Here is a 20,818-nt window from a genome sequence, read left to right as displayed (position 1 = left end):
TTTACAGATGTGGGGAATTCACAGGCTGTTTTTAGTGTCACTCACCAAAATACCCACACCTCCTCACTGCCCAAGTAAAGAGTTGCAAAGCAAACAGTCCTTCCTGCCAGCTGCCTTATTTATCCCAGGAGTCAACTGGCTCCAAGTTTCCATTTAATTAGGAAGTAACAGTAGGGGCTTCCCTCCCCTGATGACAGAACTGGAGTAGATTTGTTTGGAGGATATATGAGTGTTCCTCTCCATTTTAGACTACAGAGTTGGGCCAGGATGAAACTGGCTGATTGTTAATTTCACCCTCACAGCCAGAACGAAGAATCTGTACATTTGAGGCAGCACTTGGAAAGGATGTGTGCATGCAGACAACAAGGCAGAAGTAGTGGCTTGGGTCAGGTGATATCTCGCATGGGAGAGAAAAGAAGTGGAACAGATGTCAGAATGGAGATCCCTAGTTCATACATGCTGGATCTGACTGCAGCAAAGCAAGCATTCGGATCAAAGCCCCTTAGGTTTGAATTCATCTGGGTCAGTTGCACCTGGCTAGGTGTGGGAAGAAAGTCTCAAAATCAGGGCATGGGGAAAAGTTTGTTGAGTCCTCCTTTGGGCAAATGGGGAGGAAAAAGAAGCAGGATAGTTGTTGTAACAGGGCTGCATCTGCGGCCAGTTCCAAGGCTTGGGTATTGGCTCTGGCTATTACAACATCCTTGGTAGTCTGCTTCTTTTTTCCTCCCCATTTGCCCAAAGAAGGAATCAACAAGCATTTATCTGTGCCCTGGAAGGCTTCAGACTAAAACCAAAAAAAGCTGTGTGAGGACAACTCAAGAAGAAAGGTCCTGGTGATGTTGCTAGAATAGTTTAGACTATTCCTTGGCCATCTTTTATGCTGACTTATGAGAGTGTTTGCCAGATGGCCAAGAGGCTGAAGCCTTGGAAGCCAGTAGAACACTTGCATCAGCAGTCGGTACCCCAAGAAGCTGGGATGCCCCAAACTGCTGGGTTGGAATCTGTAATGAGTCTGTCTGTGGTATGAACCACTGCACCACAGGAACACACAGCACCTTTAAAAAATAAGCCACAACTTAAAGCCACAACACACCAGAAAAGGAAAATGTAGCATGAAGGGGGGGGGAAGCAAAACCACTAGATAAACAGTATGAATGAAATAAAAAGGAAGACTTCAGAGTAAAGCCAAAAAAAAAAAGCGCTGTGTGAGGACAACTCAAAGAGAAAGTTCCCGGTGATGTTGCTAGGGTGGTAGTTAGAACACAAGTGAACTGAAGCACTTAGCCATGCCTGAAAGCTGTGCACTGAGGTCTCTCTCTCTCCTCAAGAGTTCCAGCTCCTCCACCTAAAGCTTTAGAAAGTTCTTTATATTTGCAGAAGCATAGAGCCCGCTTTTTTTTATTGAAGAATTGGATGAAAATGCTTAGCAGGTTTCAACAAATATATATCTATAACCTATCACACACAAAAACCCCTCTATTCACCTATTATCAAAAATGGAGCTTCAATGGGCACTATTTAATGAAATAATAGCACTAGGCAATGGGAGTTTTCCCTCCTCTCCTTCCTCTGTGCACCCCCTAAATCTGTTCTGGAGGTTCGCCCAACCCTCCAGATCAAATTTGGTGAGGGCATGTGCAGGGGGAGGAGGAAGGGAAGTCCTGTTGCGCTAGTGCTAATTCTTGCCCTAGTGCTGTTATTAAGTGAAATACCACTCAGCTTCTAAAAGGAGTAGACTTTTTGTGCTTGGCTGAAAGACTCTTAATATTACTTCAACAAAGCCTACTTGCGTTGATGAGTCTAGAACAGATTTATAGAGCAAGAGCATGTTGTCAGAAGAAGAGCACCTATGTAATAATTCACTAACTGAAAATACGCTCTTACAAGGTGGGGCCTGCAACAAAATGTTACAGTGTGGAGTGCTCATGGACGACACTCAGTCTTTGTTAAACTGTTTTTGAGTTGTCCCCCCCACTTGCTGGATTGTTTGTATTTCTGCAAACTTTGGGGTGCCACCTACTGACACCTTCCTCTTGTTCATAGGTGGTGCTATTTTGGCATCAAAGCATTAGCACTCACACCTGAACATCAGAAATGTATAGTCTTATCCTGGATTGGTTTCATCACTTTAGTTTATACCGAGCCAGTATGGTGCCCTCAACATGTTGTTGGACTCCCATCAGCCCATGCCCACTAACATGGCCAACAGTCGGGTGATGGAAGATGTACTCCAGCAACATCTGGAAAACACCAGGTTGGCTACCCTGATGAAGAGGACTTTGTAATGATACTACTAATTATTTAATTAGGACTGATTTCAATATATCATTAGGAGGGAAAGGATACGTTTTCTATAAGTTGGGCTTCGCAACAAAAAGTTGTTGTGTTTCTCCAGTCCCCCTAACAGGAGTGCTCCTCTTGTGTGAAATAAGAGCCACCAGCATAGCGTTGTTCAGGGCTCAAAAGAGAAACCTTTCTTTCTCAGCCTTTTCCCTAAGTACTACAGTGAAAGGGGATGATCAGGGCTGGTTATATGAGATGACAGGGCAGTTGGCATAGCAATAATATAGACAATCTTCTACTCTCTCCATTTCTTTAGGAATTTTGTTCTGTGTTTGTCAAATAGGAAAGTTCTTTTCCTAGCTTGGACAGTGACTTATTTATTTTCAAGATTTCTGTTGCCATTCAATGAAAACCATCAGGGTGGCATAGAATAAAGTAATTTAAAAACCAGTATTTAGACTGATAAGAATAGCAGTACCCTTTTAAAGCCGTGTAGTGACAGCGCTGCATCTTGTGATAGCAAAGTTCATAGTTTAACTATGCACGGTGCAAAGAAGTGTTTCTTCTCTGCCTTGAATCTCATGCCATTCAGCTGCCCACATGTGCTCAGGTTGGCCCTGTTCACTGTTTCCCCTCCTTCAGTTGGATGGGCATGAGAAGTGAGGCCTTTTCAGTCGTGGCACTTTCTCCTGAGTGAAGCCCAACTGGTTAAATCACTGCTTTCCTATCACGGAGCGGTGAAAACCTGGTTATTCCAAAAGCCTTTAAGGTGGGCTGATATGTAGTTTTATTATGTTGATATGGTGGTCTGTATTTTTTATTGTGCTAAACTTTGTAGATTATGTTGTGTTTTAAAATTGTTTATTGGTTTGTATGGTTGGCCACGTGGGGGTCCTTTGGGACTGAAAACACGTAATAATTATTGTTTATTATATTTGTAAGCATATAATATACATTAAAGCTAAGTACACAAAACAATACATAACATTTAGTACATAAAATTATGGTCTTTTTAATCCCCCCATTTTTGTCTCCTCTGATTTTCTCCTCTCTTTTGACTCCTTTTCTTACTTTCCTTTTCTTGCTCCTGCAAGAAAAATCTTGTAATATTTCAGTTACTTAATCTTTATTGTTTATTTATTAAAAACATTTATGCTCTGCCTTGTCTCTAAAAAGCTCAGGGTGGTGTATGGAAATGGACTGCCTTCCAAGTCGATCCCGACTTATGGTGACCCTACGAATAGGGTAAGCGGTTTTCAGAGGGGGGTTACCATTGCCTCCCTCTGAGGCTGAGAGGCAGTGGCTGGCCCAAGGTCACCCAGTGAGCTTCATGGCTGGGTGGGGATTCGAATCCTGGTCTGCCAGGTCGTAGTCCAACACCTTAACCACTACACCAGAAACAGCAAAAACAAGTTTTAAAAGTAAGAAAAGGGAAGGCAGATAATTAAGACAAAACCAGATCCCTGATATGAATTACAAATATCAACAGCTCAGCAGGTCAAACAATTGCTGGAAGAGAAAGGTCTTCACAAGGTAGCAGAAGGCCATCAAAGGGGACAAGACCAACTTTCCTACTGGGCAGGGAGCTCCTGGTCACCATTCATTCACCATTAGTGAATTTGAGAGGCCTGTTTCATTGGACCATTTGGGGGTATAAATTTGGGTCCTTGAAATGGTAGATGGATGGGTACCTGCCATGGTAGAGGTTTCCAGGGCACTCTCAGGAGGAAGCAGAACTTCATTCCTGCTGCCACTGCAAAACCTACAAACAGGTTTTAAAAAGAGAGAAATCTTAAAAGCCAGTGCTGCCATGGTGAGCCCCCCTCAGTTCATGCAAACCACTAGGGTGTATGCGTCAATACAGCCCTAGAACAATGATATGTACTCATTCTTATACAGCTGTCCTGGTTACCAGTATGTTTCCAAGCTTAATCCAAGATGCTGGTTTTTACTTTTAAAGCCATATATAGATCTGGGTTTTGGATATCTCAGGGAACACTTGCTCCCATGTGGACCTTGCCGTAGCTTGAGATCAGCTGGGGTAGCCTTGCTTCAGGTTCTCCTGTACTCAGAGGTCACATTGGAAGTGGTGCCTACGAATGCATTTAGCATCTTTTATAGTTTTGCCTCTAGACTATGAGCCTGGGGGCGACATCTGTGTCCTTTATCTTTCATAAAGCATTTTGTGTTTTTATGTGCTATATTATTTTATTTTCTTACATTTATAGCCCACCTTTCTTCCATCATGGAATGCAAGACAGCAAGTGTTCTGTAGAAATAATACAATAACAACAACAACAACAATACAAGATTATCATAATCTAATGAATCACAGCTTTCAAATCTTGCCATTTGGGCCACATGCCATAATTTAAGTCCCTTCAGAAACAAACTGTGCTGAAGGGCAAGCTCGGACAAGATCCATTTGGGGGTTAGGGACAGAGCGCCCTTCACCTTGGCATTTGATCTCAATTGAAATGGAAAGCCCTCCCACCCCCTAAGGGATGTGGGTTCTGCCTGCTTCTCATCTGCTGCCTTGGCTTCCGTCACCATAGACTTCTTCAATGGATTTGCTGGGATTAATCATCTTCATTTGTAATCTTGGCTGCGAGCCAGTATTGCTGAGGCTGTAGTCATGGAGACAGCTCTGCTTAGGTTGATGCATATAAGTCAATGTTGTGTTTGTGAAAGGAAATGCAGCACATTAGCTCCCCCGCCCTGGTACCAAGGCATGATTCACACGGCAGAGGGAGCATGACAGGCCCATTACTTGTCCCCAACCCTGAAGTGATGTGCTACCACAAGCCCATCTGTGCCTATTTTCAGGTCATTTGCCACGTGTGTCTTCAAATCAACTCCCATCTTGGTGTTCGTGGCTAGGATTCTCTTTGGGTGCTTCCCCTTGTTTCTGTTCCTTGATCTGTTTCCAGCTTCTCTTTAGTTCTGTAGCTAGGGAGCTGCAAGACCTTTCCCATCAAGGAATGTGCCATTTAAGAATCTCTGCTTCCCTTTGAAATAGGAGCAGGACTTTGTCAAGGTTGCAGAAGTGGCAGATTCTGCCAAGGGTACTGGGACAGGTGGGAGGAGCACCAGGTCATTTTCACTTAACATACCCTCCTGTTCTTCACTATGAATCTTTATTCCTGCCTCTGCAGCCTTTATGACTACAGCCCTATATTTCAATCAGGCTGGAGGCCTGAGCCAACTCCTGAGCCAAACCTTGTGTTCCATAACCATACCGTGGGCTGTGTGTGGATGATAACTTTGTGAAGTATTCAGGGAGACCAGAATACAATAGTTTATCTATCTTATCTATCAGTCATCTTTCACTATTGTGCTCTGTGCTTGCTCTCTCGGGACTCAGGATGTTGTTGGCTATCATTGCCTGAACAGCAGGTGTTCCTTTTGCTTCTTTATTTATTTATTATTTGATTTATATCCCGCCCTTCCTCCCAGCAGGAGCCCAGGTCAGCAAACAGAAGTGCTAAAAACACTTTAAAACATCATAAAAACAGACCCTAAAATACACCAAAACAAAACAATTTTAAAAACTTAAAAAAAAAAAAAGCGTTTAAAACATCTTTTAAAAAGGGTTAAAAAACGTATTTTAAAAAAATATATATTAAAAAGCAATTCCAACACAGATGTAGACTGGGATAGGTCTCAACTTAAAAGGCTTGTTGAAAGAGGAAAGTCTTCAAAAGGCACAGAAAAGATAGCAGAGATGGCGCCTGCCTAATATTCAAGGGGAGGGAATTCCACAGGGTAGGTGCCGCCACACTAAAGGTCTTTTTCCTATGTTGTGCGGAACGGACCTCCTGATAAGACGGTATCTGCAGGAGGCCCTCACCTGCAGAGCACAGTGATCAGCTGGGTATATAAGGGGTAAGACGGTCTTTCAGGAATCCTGGTCCCAAGCTATATAGGGCTTTGTACACCAAAACTAGAACCTTGAACTTGGCCGGTAGCAAATGGGCAGCCGGTGCAATTATTTCAGCAGCGGGGTGACATGTTGGCGATACCCTGCCCCAGTGAGCAGTCTCACTGCCACATTTTACACCAGCTGCAGCTTCCAGACCAACCTCAAGGGCAGCCCCACATAGAGCGTATTACAGTAATCCAGCCTGGAAGTTACCAGTGCGTGGATAACAGTGGTCAGGCTATCCCGGTCGAGAAACGGCCGCAGCTGTCTTATCAGCCAAAGCTGGTAAAAGGCACTCCTAGCCACAGAGGTCACCTGGGCCTCTAGCGACAAAGATGGATCCAGGAACACCCCAGACTACAGACTTGCTCTTTCAGAGGGAGTACGACCCCATCCAAAGCAGGCAACTGACCAATTATCCGAACTCGGGAACCACCAACCCACAGCACCTCTGTCTTGCTAGGATTCAGTTTATTGGCCCTCATCCAGCCCACCACGGAGTCCAGGCAGTGGTCAAGGGCTTGTATAGCCTCTCCCCATTCAGATGTTACAGAGAAATAGAGCTGGGTATCGTCAGCATACTGCTGACACCTCACCCCAAATCTCCTGATGACTGCTCCCAAGGGCTACATATAGATGTTAAACAGCATGGGGGACAAGATGGTATCCTGCGGCACCCCACAGCTCTTCTCTGAGAACGACCCCAGAGATAGGATCGGAACCACTGTAAAATAGTGCCTCCAATACCCATCTCACCAAGTCGGCCCAGAAGGATACCATGGTCAGTGGTATCAAAAGCTGCTGAGAGATCAACAGGGTTGCACTCCCCTTGTCCTTCAATAAAGGTAATCCATCAGGGCGACCAAGGCCAATTCAGTCCCATAACCAGGCCTGAACCCAGACTGGGATGGGTCAAGATAATCTGTTTCATCCAAGAGTACGTGCACTGCTGCACCACAACCCTCTCAATCACCTTCCCTAAAAGGGGGTATTTGCAACTGGTTGGTAGTTGTCACAAACCAATGGGTCCAGGGTGGGCTTTTTCAGGAGTGGTTGGATCACTGCCTCTTTCAAGGCGGCTGGAACCACTTCCTCCCACAATGATGCATTGACCACACCCTGGATTTATTCGGTCAAACCCCCTTGGCAAGCTTTAATAAGCCAAGAAGGGCAAGGGTCAAGAGGACACGTTGCTGGCCGCATCATCACAAGCACCTTGTCCACATCATCAGGCCGCATCAACTGAAACAGTTCCAAGAAGTTGCAGCAGACTTTGCACTGGACACCTCATTGGGGACTACAGTGGATGTGGATGGGGCATCAAGACTGCTACGGAGGCAAGCAACTTTATCCTCAAAGTGCCTTGCAAACAATTCACAGTGGGCCTCCAAAGGGTCTAAAACTCCATTTCCTGGAGTTGATATCAAAAGTTCCGTGACAATAAGGAAAAGCTCCACTGGACGGCTACTGGGGATGCGGTAGAGGCAGAGAAGTGGGCCTTTTTTGCTGCCCTCACCGCCACACAGTAGGCAAAGTTATGATATTTTACTCATGCCCGATCAGCCTCACAGCACATCTTTCGCCACTTGCGCTTTAGCCGTTGTCCAGCCTGTTTCCTTGCCCTTAGGTCACTGGTGTACCAAGGTGCAAACCGGGCTCCACAATGCTGGAGAGGGCGCTCAGGGGCAACTGTGTCAAGAGCCCGACGCGCCTCGCTGTTCAACGGCATGAGAAGGGCTTCAACAGGGTCACCTGCTCTATCTACTGGGAACTCCTTCAGGGTATTCAGGAATCCTGTGGATTCCATTCGTCTCCAGGGATGGACCATCTTAATCTGTCCATCACCTCTGCAGGGAAAGATCGGAGCCGTAAGTCTAAACTTCACCAAGGAGTGACCTGACCATGACACTGGGGTGACATCCCCCCCATCCCCGGACCACCCCTTCCTCCATCTGGAGCAAAAACCAAGTCGAGGGTGTGCCCTGCCCTATGTGTTGGGCCACTGACAACTTGAGACAGCCTGATGGTCGTCATGGAGGCCATGAAGTCCCAAGCCGGAACTCTAGAGGCAGCCTCCGCATGGACATTGAAATCACCCAGCACTATCGTTCTGGGTTCCTCCAACCCCACAGCTGAGACGGCCTCTGCCAGCTCAGTCAGAGAAGGTGCCGGGCAGCAGGGTGGATGGTACACCAGCAGCAACCCTAGTTTACTGTCTCCTTGGCCTGACACCAAGTGCAGGCCCTCACAGCCAGCTCCAAGACAGAGTGGTTTCCTGGTGACAGAGATGGAAGTTCTGTAGACCACAGCAACTCCTCCCCCCCGATCCCTGCAGCCTGTGCTGGTATTGCACCGAGCATCCAGGTGTGCAAAGCTGGGTCAAATCAAGCCCTCCCAGCTTACCCACCCAGGTCTCAGTAATGCACACCAAATCGGCACTTTCATCCACAATCAAATCATGGATGAGAGTGGTCTTATTATGTACAGATCTGGCGTTAAACAACAAGACACACAGGCCAGTGGGCACAGCAGATGAGCAATGAGGAACCCATCCATGAGAGGAGTGGCAGCAAAGAACAAGGTGCAGATAGCCTTGCCCTCGTCTTCTATGGTAATTCACCACATCCCCATGGCTATATTTCCCTCTACCCATGATCACTGAAATTGGGGTGGCATCACCCATGTCCCTCTGTAATGAGACTCCTCCTAAACACCTAATATGGACCCAACGCGAGCCCACCAACAAAACCTGTCAGAGCCAGTTATTCCAGTAGGCCTCTGCGAGAATTGGGAACAGTCATACCCATTCAAACTTTTTCACACAGGGCCCATCTACTCCCCCTCCTGTCTCACACCCAGGGAGGGGCAGCCTTCTGCCAGTTACAGACTCTCACTCTGAAGGCATCTGGCAACTTTCTCCTATCATTCAGTTCACTGCACAGGCTCTCAACCCTGCGCAGGAACTACACATGCACCACACGCCCTCTCCACCACCAGTCTCCTCTAGATTAGTTTAACAACAAATGAAAAAGAAAAAGGTAATAAGAAGGGGGTAGCGCCCGTGCCCTCGGGACTGTGTCGCCCCTCGGGTGCTGATCCTGCCAGCGGCAGTCCCACTGCCCAAGGGCAGCTGGGCTTTTATGCCTCCTGCCCCAGCCAGCAGCTGATGCAAGAGGCTGCAAGGTTGACTGCAGCCTCTCTCTGGAGCCAGGGTCAGGCAGGGGGTCCCAGTCCTTGCAGCACTTACCAGGGACTTCAGCTGTCTCAAGAGACAGCACCCCAAAGGAGCGAGCAGCAAGCACCCAGATGCTCAGATACTCACACCTGGGGCAGGTCTTCTTCAGTCCCCTCGTGCTGCAGCTCTTCCCTGTCATGCTCTTTTCCCACCATATTGATTTGGCATAATTTCAGTGATGAACAACGTACTTCCCCCACCCCATCCCCCTACATGCCCAGATTCGTTTTCAGGTTTTTTTCTACTTTTGTGGTGGGGTGGGTTTTTTTTAGTAATATGCAAGACAATTGCTTGCTTACTACTAATTGTTGTAGCCCTTTAAAAACAACCCCCTCAATGACTCAACATGATGCATATTATTTTTTTAGAAGCCCAGTGTTTGGATCAGTTTAGAAAGTTTTTCTTGATTTTTTTTAAGTTAAGTGAATGCTGTCTGCATACCACTTTAGCCAGAAAGCAGTAAAAGGTTGCCTCCTTCTACATAACAATGTTCCACAATTCCTTAACTTTTAAAACCAGTTTTCCTTTGAATAGTGTATGTTCCCTTTGCAAGCAAGAATATTTTGTTCCACAATTTTTAACTTTTTCAAAGATCTCTGTAGGAACGAAATTGGTTAGTTTGGACGCTGCTTGTAATATGGTCCTGTCAATTTCAAATCCCTGTTGGCTTGTATGGGACTACAGCAGAGGTGTGGAACCTGTGGCCCTGCAGATGACAGATTATCAACAGCCCCAGCCAGCACAGCCAATTGGCAAGGGTGATGGGAGTTGTAGTCCAGCATTTGGAGGGCCACAGATTCTTCACCCCTGGACTAGAGGAAGCAACTTCAATTCGGATCTAGTGAAAGGGCTTTTTCTTCCTGAAGTACAGCTCCTTCTGTCTTTCCTCCTATTACACATGAAAATTGTCGAGCTATAATGGCTAGTGTCAAATACTGGTGGGACTGGGTAGCAGAGGGCATGAGCTGACTTAAAACTGTTGATTCCTGACATTTGTTCTGCAGAGATGAAGAACTGCGCAAGTCCCTTTCAGAACTGGCAGACCCCAACCCAAAATCCATCAAACGTATCAGCAGCTGCAGCAACCCTTTCTTGGACTTCTCACAGGATCCCAGCATTGCTACGTACAAGCACGGCCTCCTAGTGCGCAAAAGCCATGCTGAGCCAGATTGCAAAAAGAGTACGTATGGCACTGCTATGGAACGTGGGGGTGATTTGCCTAGAAGGCCTGTGGGAATGGCAGCTTTCCTTTGTAGGCTGAGATTATGAAAGTGAGCGGTAAGTTGCTGATCCATGCCTGTGCTCAGTAGCTTTGCCAGTCTGGACGCTTTGAGCTGGGCAGCCCTTGGCATTGGTCGTATTAGCCTCACACAGGCAGGAGTAACCTTTTAAAACGGCAATCCTTATTCTGCCTTTGACAAACACACCTTGCTCCCTCAGAAATATTTGGCTTTGTCAAGGAACCCAGAGAGAAAAGGAGAATGTAAGCAAAAAGCACACCATGTATGTGAGCAGTCGTTTATTTTCTCTCGTGTCCATGATTGTGTGGTGAAACTAGGAGATCTGCTATAGCAGGGCCCGCGGGGTAGGGACTGGTATCGCAATTGCAGAAAAGGTTGCTGGCTTTATTCATGATGAGCAGCCTGGCTGATACGAAGAGGGATCTCCCACCTCTCTTAAGTGCATTCTGAACGCTCATAGAAACCTCCCTCCATCGTTAGCTCTCTGCACCCACGCAGAAGGTATACTGTGTGGATTGTTCTGAAGGTATATTGTGTGGATTGTTCTGATCAGGCTGCACTCTTTGGGCACCTATTTATTTTAAAACTGACTCACCACATTTCTTTCAAAACAGCTCAAAGTGGATTACAAATTTTCACTGGAAACGAAAATGCACTAATTTTTCTCATTGCTTTAGATTGTACGGGAATGCCTTTTAACCAGCCATTGCTGTTAACAAGGGGCTTCTTCTCCCCCCCTCCCCCCCGGTCACATGCCCTTTGTCCTTCCTTACTACTAAAAATGTTTCATATGAGCTTAGCAAAGTTAGTTTCCCCTTTGCTCAATCTAACTTCTATATCATTTCTAGGAGGGGTTCCCACTCAGTGTAAATGTCTCCACATTTAGGCTGCGTCTTCATCTCCCACTTCAGCAATAGCAGCCTGGTGGGAAACAGTTTGCATTTCAAAAAGCAGGAATGGTGTGGTTTAGAACATAAGAGCCTCCTGTCCATGTGCACATCACCACAAAGCACATGCACAAGCCATGCACACTCTGGTGCATGTTGTGCAAAGAGATGCATTTGTCCACTCACTTAGCCTTAGGACTCTTTTATACATTTACGTTCAGCTTCTTTGAGCAGGGCCACATAAGCAGATAGATTAAAATGGACTTTTGTGCCTCCCCCTGCAGTCCTGTCCATGTCTACTCAGAAGTAAGCCCCACTGAGTTAAATGGGACAATTTCCCAAGTAAGCGTATATAGGATTGCAACCGAAGGTTGATATCCAAGTGATATTCACTGCAGGAGGAGTCAGTCACTAACTTTCAAGTTAAAGCTGTCACAGATCTCTAGTTCTGGGAGGGGCATGTGGGAATTCTTTGTTTCTAGTGTTAGTAGAATTACATTTTTTTGTGCTGGGTGCAGCTGGCAGCCCTGGCCAATGCACAGCCTTCAGCGAAGGCATCGGAAGGTTACAGAGAGAGGGAGGTGAAGGTTGCTAGAAGGACTGCTGGAGATAAACTTCAGCTCATCTGCCAGGTGACAACCTGTCCCCTTACGCCTCTTTTTCTCTCTGGCCAAGGTTTTGAATTAATGTGGGGAGAGAGGTATGGGATTAGGTCCGAGGTTTTCCTCCAGAACACAGTTGGTGCCCATTCTTGATGCTGTAATTCCTGCTCCATCCCAAAGAACAGTCACATTATGCACTCCATTTTGTCTGCAAAATCCTTCCTAACCCCAGTCAGTTAATATCTCCCTGATCTGATTAGATGCTGCCTGTATGTTTTGTATCTGCTACTGAGTACATAATCACCTGGCAGGAACCAGCCACATTGTCTGCTTCCTCTAAGCAGCAAGCAGAGCTTCAACATTGCCTGCTGCCTCTATCATAGCACTGCCCTAGAAGGCAGCAAGCCAGGACCACATTGTAACCCTGCCTTTCTCTGGCTCAACACAGAGTGCCCTCAAAGGCCCCAAAAATTCGTGTCTGGCAGCAACCTTTGCACTGATTCTCCCATTTGCTTGACAGCCCCAAGAGGAAAGCGGGGATGGAAGACTTTTCACGGGATCCTGAAGGGAATGATCCTGTATCTACAGAAGGTACAAGAGCTAGATTTCCCTGGTTGCATGTACTCTGCAAAACACAGAGCACTTGGAATAAGGGAGTCACCCCAATTTGCTTTTTGCATATTTTATTCTGCTTCTAAGAACTCTATTCATGAAACTGAAATTTTGACAAGGAAAGCTGGGACAGGAGAGGAGAAGAGCACTGAGACTGGTTGGGCAGAAGGCAATGGCAGCAAAGAGCATGGCAGTCCCTTTCCCCACCATTCTCTCCCCCCCTTGTTGATCTCAAGTTCCTGCCACCATTATCCACACGTGATTCCTGATGTCTTCCCAGATACTGCCTGTAGCAAGAGCTTTGTTACGCAGCCAGAGAAATTATATTCTCTAGTCCTCAGGCTGTTGTTTAGACTCTCTTTCTGAACTGAAAGCGAGATTGCTTGGAAAGTCCAGTCATGTGTCATAGACCTGATTCCATGCAGAAGCTTATTGAGTATGACAGTCACTTGCCCTCATTTTATATCCACTTTAGCATTGTCAAGGCAGCATCTCTTGCAGTATTCAGGGTAAGAACTCCTGTCTAAATAATATGTGGTGTCTTGACACCCTTCACTTCACCAGGCTGCTTAGGTTTTACAGGGGTTGGTAGATCCAGAGGATTAAAAATTGGGACACCCAAGTTGCATAAAATATTAATATTCTTACTGTGCAAAATTTATGTGGGTGTCACATTTTCACAGATTTTGCTCTACAGCAGTTACAGGTTGTAAGGTATTTTGCGAATTCCATTATGGTTAGCCTCACAATAGGCCTGTGAAGTAGGCCTCTCTTAAATGTTCAGGCCTTAATCCAATTATAACTACTAGACTATATATCTTGAGGCATCTTGCAACACTTCTTGCTTCTTTCACTCAGAAAATCAAAGGGTGAATCATCCTCCCCAATATAAAATGAGGCCGAGAGACTAATTTTAATTATTAGACATATTTCATAAAGGGACAGGCCTATACGTCTGTCTTCCCATCAAAAGTCTGGCTGAACTGAATCAAAGGCAGCAGGGGGTGGGAGAGATGCCTCACTCAGCAAGCAGCATGTATGCAAGGGTTTCCCCATGAAAATCAGCCATCCTGATGTACATTTCCGCATATGGTTGCAAACTGCCTGATGTGCAGGCGGATGAAGAGTCCATCTAGTGAAAGTTAAGCAGGAGATAACAATTACCATCCAGATCCAATTTTAGGTAGCCACTACCTCACTTGGCTGCATGACGCAAACCTCAGGGACCCAAATAGTAGGATAGTAGGGACAGGTTCAGATTCAGCTTGCCAGAGTAGACATGGTGTTGGTCCTGTTGAGTGCCAACAGGAAGAGAAAGAAGATGAACAGGAGATGGTGAAGCCCAAGGCTGGCAAAGGGATGTATTATGACCCAAGTTTGATGGGGACCATTGTGCAAAACGGGATGCTGGACTAGATAGGCCTTTGATCTGATCCATCACAGCTCTTACGTTCTTTTGAGGATGTGCAAAGCAGCCATTTTAGAGAAATAGCATTTGTATAAAACAGTATTTCACCACAAGACTCATATTGCTGGAAGCAAACCAGGGACAGATGCACACACGCCCTTGTAATGAGCAATCCTATAAAATACTGGGTATCTGTCAACATTTACAGAGCTCCATTTGGCAGGGGCTGGGAAAGGAGTGGCTACTCATTGTTTCCTGAATATTGTTAACTAGAAACCCTTTCAGCTTTAGCTTATCTGTCCTTTAGCATTACTAGGGGAGGGGAGGGGGGTCTATACTGCATGCTTTAATTGGAATGAACTGGACAGCTACATAATACAATTGCATGGACTTCAATTTAACCCCTCCCCTGAATTTAGCTGTATTAATGTGTGGGGAGGGGGCTATGATTTTTGGTTAGGAAGAATGGACAGGATGGAGATCACGTAACATAGTGACAAATGCAGGACACAACTCAGGACCAACAACAGATGAAAAAAAAATGCTACCCATCTCTCTTAGAGCCCCTTTGGTTCCCAAGGCCTTTTGCAAAAATGCCCTCATCCTGTAAGGTTTGTCTTCATAATCTGAGTATGACATGACTAACTCAAACAAATTAAACTGATCATAAGCCTTCAGGGTTCTGCGACAAATGAAAAAACATATATGCTACTCAAATATGCAATTGAATCCATGGAGTATCTCCTTTAGTCTAATGTCCTGCCTGTCAGTTTTGAGGTCCTGCTATTGGGATTTTTCTAGTGTAGAAATGCAGTCCTATTCTCCAGTCCTAGAATTTTCTTGGCCACAGCAGCCTCAAACTTAAGATCATATTCTTGAAATGCCAGTCTAAGTGAGAGCGAGGGTGAGCCCCATGCCATTTTGGGAGATGGCAAGGGTCAAAGTGAGAGCGAGTCACAAGTCTCTCACACAGTTTGCCCACATTTCAGGAGGAATACAAGCCTGGCAAGACCCTGGCAGAGGAGGAGCTGAAGAATGCCATCAGCATCCACCACTCCTTGGCCACCCAAGCATCAGACTACAATAAGAGACCTAACGTCTTCTACCTCAGGACGGCTGACTGGAGAGTCTTCCTCTTCCAGGCCCAGTAAGTAGGAGGGCCTCTATCAAAATCCCTGGACATTAAAGGAGGGGGAAGGAGGGAGAGAAGAAATGGGTTGCAGCTACAAGAGATTGGAAATTGCTTCTCCCTGTCACTACTGAACTGCCCCCCTTTCAGAGATTCAACCACCTTGTGATGTTACCCAGATCAAAACTCCCTTCATGCTGGCTTCAGCTCTAGTTGCCCCTCCTGTAACCTTTTTTTAAAAAAAAAAAATGCTCTCCCCTTCGCCATTTGTACCCTGCTCTGTACCACTGCAGAATAGCCAGCAATCAGCAATTTCTCTCAGGTGGTTACAATCACCTACAGCCCCCTTCTCGAATTTGCTGCACTTCTCCAGAGTCATATAGTGTACTTCTGTTAGTCCAGCCCTCTCCTACTCTATGCCCCAAAGATAAGCCTTTCCCCAGTAGACACACTTCCTTTGTTCAGGATCCCTGTGCTAATATAAATCCTGGAGCAGGGCATGGCCATAGTGCTAGGAAGTAAGGATGGAGATTTACTATCTGTTTACTTTTGCCTCTTCCTCCAGGAACACAGAACAAATGCATTCCTGGATCACACGGATCAATGTGGTGGCAGCCATGTTCTCGGCCCCCCCATTCCCAGCTGCCATAGGGTCTCAGAAGAAATTCAGCCGCCCGCTATTACCCAGCTCCACCACGCGGCTGTCTCAGGTAAGTGGAAGACCCATCCTCTGCCACCTTCTGGACATTGGTATATCAACAAGAGGTATCTGAGAAAGAAGCAATAGCAGTAATAGTAGTGATAAGATTACAAGGAGAAAAGGATCAGCGTCTTGCAACACCTTAAAGGCTGACAAATTTATTATGGAAAACAGATTATGTGAAAAACAGTCTGTGTATCTGTGTAGAAGTTTACTTCCAGGAGGATCCAGAAGATAGCATAAGAAGGCACTTGAGGAAGGACTAAAAGAACTGTACTTGCTTAGCCAAGAGGAAAAAAGGAGGTGATGAAGAATCCATGCCAGCAGCGTCCCATCCTCTCTAAAAGGGGAAGGAAAAGAGCTATGGGGCAGGGTTATTGAGGGATATTGTTTGGGGCTGGTATGGTATCAGGAGAAAAAGTGGTCCAGACACCCGAGGTCAAGAGAACTACTTCCCTTCCTCTTCCCCAGGAGGAGCAGGTGAAGAGTCACGAGGCCAAATTCAAAGCCATGGCAGCAGAGCTGCTGGAGCACCACTCTGCCCTGCCGGAGAAGAAGGTGAAGGGCAAGGAATACGAAGAACTGAAGCAAAAGGAAGAGTACCTGGTATTTGAGGTCAGTAAGGGAGCCGGGTGACCCAGAGCACCACAGACTTTGCCACACTGGGGTGGAGGTTCCAGGCATAATGTTCTCAAAAGAGGAAGAAGCAAAGGAAGCGCTATCTTTAGCCAAAGCCATCCTCCATGAGGATAGAAACAGGGCTGCTGCGTTCACCTTCTAAGCCAGCCTTTCCCAACCGGTGTGCCTCCAGATGTTGTTGGACCACAACTCCCATCAGCCTTAGCCATTGGCAATGCTGGCTGAGGCTGATGGGAGTTGTGGTCCAACAACGTCTGGAGGCACACTGGTTGGGAAAGGCTGCTCTAAGCCATCTCAGAGACCTGTGACTCAACATCAGGGGCTGTAATGCTTTGCAAGACCTACATCCACCTAGTCCAGCAACCAGCCAGATGCTTCCAGGAAGCCCACAAGCCCCCCCCATTAGCCATGGAAAAATTAGGCATACTGCATCTGTAGCTGGAGGTGCCATGAGCTTTCACAACTAATGGCATCTAGTACAGCCTTTCCCAACCAGTGTGCCTCCAGATGTTGTTGGACCACAACTCCCATCTTTCCTGACCATCGGCAATGCTGGCTGAGGCTGATGCAAGTTATGGTCCAACAACATCTGGAGGCACACTGGTTGGGAAAGGCTGCTCTAGTACATCTATAGCCCCCATGAATTTGTGTAGTCCCTTTATTTAAAAATGTTTATGGACTACCTTTTGGCCTAATAATATCTACATTACTCATCACTACATCCTGTGAGAGCAAATTTCTTACCATAATTGTGCATTGTGTTTAAACACTTAACTTTCCCAAACCATCTGCTCATCCATGTCTTTGGGTGACCCTGCCTTTCAAGATTACAGGTTGTATTCATTTTAGCAGTAAGTCAAATATCCCATCAGCACAAGGGATTTTCCTCGCGCAACAAAACATTCTCTGCCTCTCCTCCCCCTGCAAGCCCCCTAAATCTTTTCTGGGTTTCCCCCTAACCTTCCAGAGCACATTTGGTGATGTCACAGGGGCACACATGGGGGGGGGGAGCCACAATGTACTAATTGTTCTGCTAGCCCAAGAATGTAGTTGAACCTCACCCTGTGAAATGACAAAATTCTGTCTCTGCCATTATATTTAATAAACCTAAATCACCTCTCACATAGGAGTCTTCAACCTACCCCCCACCCCTGTATAAACTTGGTAAACCAAAATATTTTGGCCATTCGTGTAGGAAACATGTTCCATTTCCTTGATCTGCATCTTTTCCTGCTCCACAATATCTTTTTGAAATGGGGTAATAGAAACCACACACAGTATTTAAAAAGTTTGCCATTTCCCCAAAACTACGTTATGGCTAATAAGCAGCTGTATGATAGCATGTCAGGCCATTGGCCCATCGAATTCAGTATTGTTTACGCTAACTAGCAGCAGCTCTCTGGTGTTTCCTGGCCCTACTTGGAGATGCCAGGGATTGAACCTGGTACAATTGAGCCACAGCCCTCCCCCACCCTTCCCCTTAAGAATGGTAAAAATGAGATCCATCGTTTGGAAAAGTACTTCTGGGACTTCCAGTTGTGTCCTGTTACATGTCCCCCATCCCTCGTGGGGCCTGGTGCATCAAGTGATAAACAGAGAGGTAGGGGCGAAGAGGGTGTCCCAAACTGGCTACCTCTCACATCTCACTTTTCTGCAGAAATCACGCTATGGGATTTATGCTACGTTGATGCGTGCCAAGCTGAAGACAGGCTCCGAGGACCTTGCAGTGCTGGAGTCTACTTTGTTTGACACAGCAGCCAGCACAGAAGACAGTGTGAAAAAGTCCCAATCCAGCCCTTCCTTGAATGAGGAGCCAGCTGGCACAGGTCCCAGGATCAAACGCAGTAGTCGACAAGCTGCCAGCAATCTGCAAAAATCCTAGAAGGGACAGGTGCCTGCCAGGAGGGTGGCGTGCCTGTCCTGAAAACGTGCATGATTTCATTCGCTGTGGGCAAGAGCCACACCATAGAAATCCAGACGGCATTTTGCTGTGGAACAGATCCTGTATCAACTTCACCAGCCAGAAGGGGCAATGTCCTATCCTGACTGCAGTCCCAGTGTGCATGCGGCCTCCCTGGTCTCATGAGACTCTGGCTCTTGAATGAGTGAAGCGACCAAAAACCCTTGTGTTAACAAATCACACAGGGCTGTTTTCGAAATCACACAGCAAGAATATTTTTTTCCATTTCTTGCAAAAACAAGAAGGGGTGGAGGGACCAAATCCTGGCTGCCTCTACACTGCACCCCCTTTCCTTGCCAGTTTCTTACTGTTTTTGTGGTATTTTACATTTTTTAGTACCTGGCAACATCGAATCACACTGGAGTAGGGCTGATGCGACAGAAGATAAAAGACACTTGCTACATTTAGTGGGTTGTTTGGCCTAGAGTTTGGGGGCAAAGGCCCCTATTCCTCCTGCAGACACAGTGCTTGCACTCAATGCCCAGTTCCTTCACCACCACCAGCTGTCCTGGGCTAATTTTCCACCAGCACGGCCTGGACCTTGACTTGCCCCAATACTTGTTCAGCACTTACAGAACCTACCAGGGGTTGGCACTTTGGCTTCAAGACAAGGGACCAGCACTAACAGGGTAACCAGGGACAACGGATGCCTTCTAGGTGGCAGCCTGACAAAGCCATAGTAGTGAGGGGTCCAGGAGCACACCCCCTCTAGTCCTTCCCCTCCTCCCTATGGTGATCACTGTGGATGAGGGGCATGTTGGCCTATTTTTAGGCCTAGTTAGACCCTGGCCTTCATGTGGAATTTACACACTGCAGGTGCCAGATCAGGTTGGCCTGTATTCCTAGCCAGCAAGCGGGGGGAGGAAACCAAGGGCCATTTCCCATCCTGAGTCTGCTTAGGGCTTAAGGGAGGGGGAAGGGATTCTAAAACTGGCAGGAGTATTTTCATCCCCAAACCCTTAGCTGCACAGATAACCTGCTCCCCTAACATGTCACTTCAAAGGGCTTTAAGACTATGACTCCAATACTTGCTTACAACAACATGCTTGCAGAAGAAAGCGATAGTCACAGGGAGAGAATTATGGGTCTAAGTAAGCCAAGATTCTGCAGACACAAAAAAGGCTGAGGCCTACAGCTGTGGCTGGGTGGATTCCAGGGTAGCGAGTGGGAGGAGAGCGCCATTCCTAAAAGCAAGCGGCTGGCTGTTTCCAACACTCTGAATGTGTCAATTTTTTATTCTGCTCTTGAATTGACTGTAAAAAACACTAAAGAGCTCTGTACAGTTTCTTCCTTCAATTACTGAAGTAAAACCTATTCTAGCACCTTCCTTGGCCTGGAACTCCATCAAAACCTCCTGTATCTTGGGGTAGACAGGCCAAGGGGCAGCCACCACTGCTATTGTAAGCAAATGTCAGCAGCAGCATCTAGTACCCCACTGGAAAATACCTGTATGTTGACAAATGGCCAGAAGCCACACACCTTTCAATCCACCTAAAAGCTGGGTTGCAGATTTTTTAAAAATGTGGTGTGGATACACTGTTTTGAACTAGTTCCTCGGTGGTCTTCAATGAGGAACAGAAATCTGCCCAACAATCTAGGAAGGAGTAAGGTAGGGGGGTAGGGACCCCACAGCTCTCCAGCTGCAACTGGACTCCCACCTCTGATCATCCCTGACCATTGACCATGCTGACTAGGGCTGATGAGAGCCGGAGTCAAAACAACATCTGGAGGAAAAGTTCCCCACATCCCACCCACCCCCAAAGCAAAGCAATTGTCACCTGGCACATGACAAGATGCTCCTCAAACGGAGGTGAAATACAGTAAGAGGTAGGGCACTCTGTAGGAAAAAGTAAAAGAAATGCAGGTCCTGTGGATATGCTTATAATCTAATCTGCACACGCAGAGAGGAGAGGGCAAAACTATACTGAAGGGCTGAGCTGAAGAAGAAAAAGTGGCATACAAGAGCAACAGAAGTATTAAGGAGGGAAATGGGTGAAAACGAGTAGATATTGGGGGAAGGGAATTCCATAATGAAGATGCCATGCTACACAAGAGTCTGTCACCTAATTTGGGGCAATTCCCTCCCCTGACACTGCGGCTCTCTAGAACACAGTCCACAGGGAAGGGGGGATGATGGGAAAGGGAAAATGGTTGAGCAAGCTACCTTCCCAATTGCACGACCACTGGAGGGTACCCAGAG

The 20,818-nt window shown here is 46.5% G+C and overlaps 1 protein-coding gene across 1 annotated transcript in view; it reads left to right on the top strand.

Annotated features, from left to right (window-relative positions):
* The window catches only part of PSD (pleckstrin and Sec7 domain containing), a 161,077-nt gene extending 141,145 nt beyond the window's left edge, over positions 1 to 19,932 (top strand). The window contains exons 12-17 of the mRNA XM_061634656.1: positions 10,445 to 10,620; positions 12,691 to 12,761; positions 15,180 to 15,337; positions 15,885 to 16,029; positions 16,491 to 16,634; positions 18,316 to 19,932. Of these exons, the coding sequence (XP_061490640.1) occupies positions 10,445 to 10,620; positions 12,691 to 12,761; positions 15,180 to 15,337; positions 15,885 to 16,029; positions 16,491 to 16,634; positions 18,316 to 18,540 (919 nt within the window). The 3' untranslated portion in view covers positions 18,541 to 19,932. The remainder of the gene's footprint in view (positions 1 to 10,444; positions 10,621 to 12,690; positions 12,762 to 15,179; positions 15,338 to 15,884; positions 16,030 to 16,490; positions 16,635 to 18,315) is intronic.
* The last annotated feature ends 886 nt before the right edge of the window (positions 19,933 to 20,818 follow it).

Source organism: Rhineura floridana, chromosome 7, assembly GCF_030035675.1.
Source record: "Rhineura floridana isolate rRhiFlo1 chromosome 7, rRhiFlo1.hap2, whole genome shotgun sequence".
Classification (NCBI taxonomy): Eukaryota; Metazoa; Chordata; class Lepidosauria; order Squamata; family Rhineuridae; genus Rhineura; species Rhineura floridana.
This window is presented reverse-complemented; position numbering and strand designations above follow the sequence as displayed.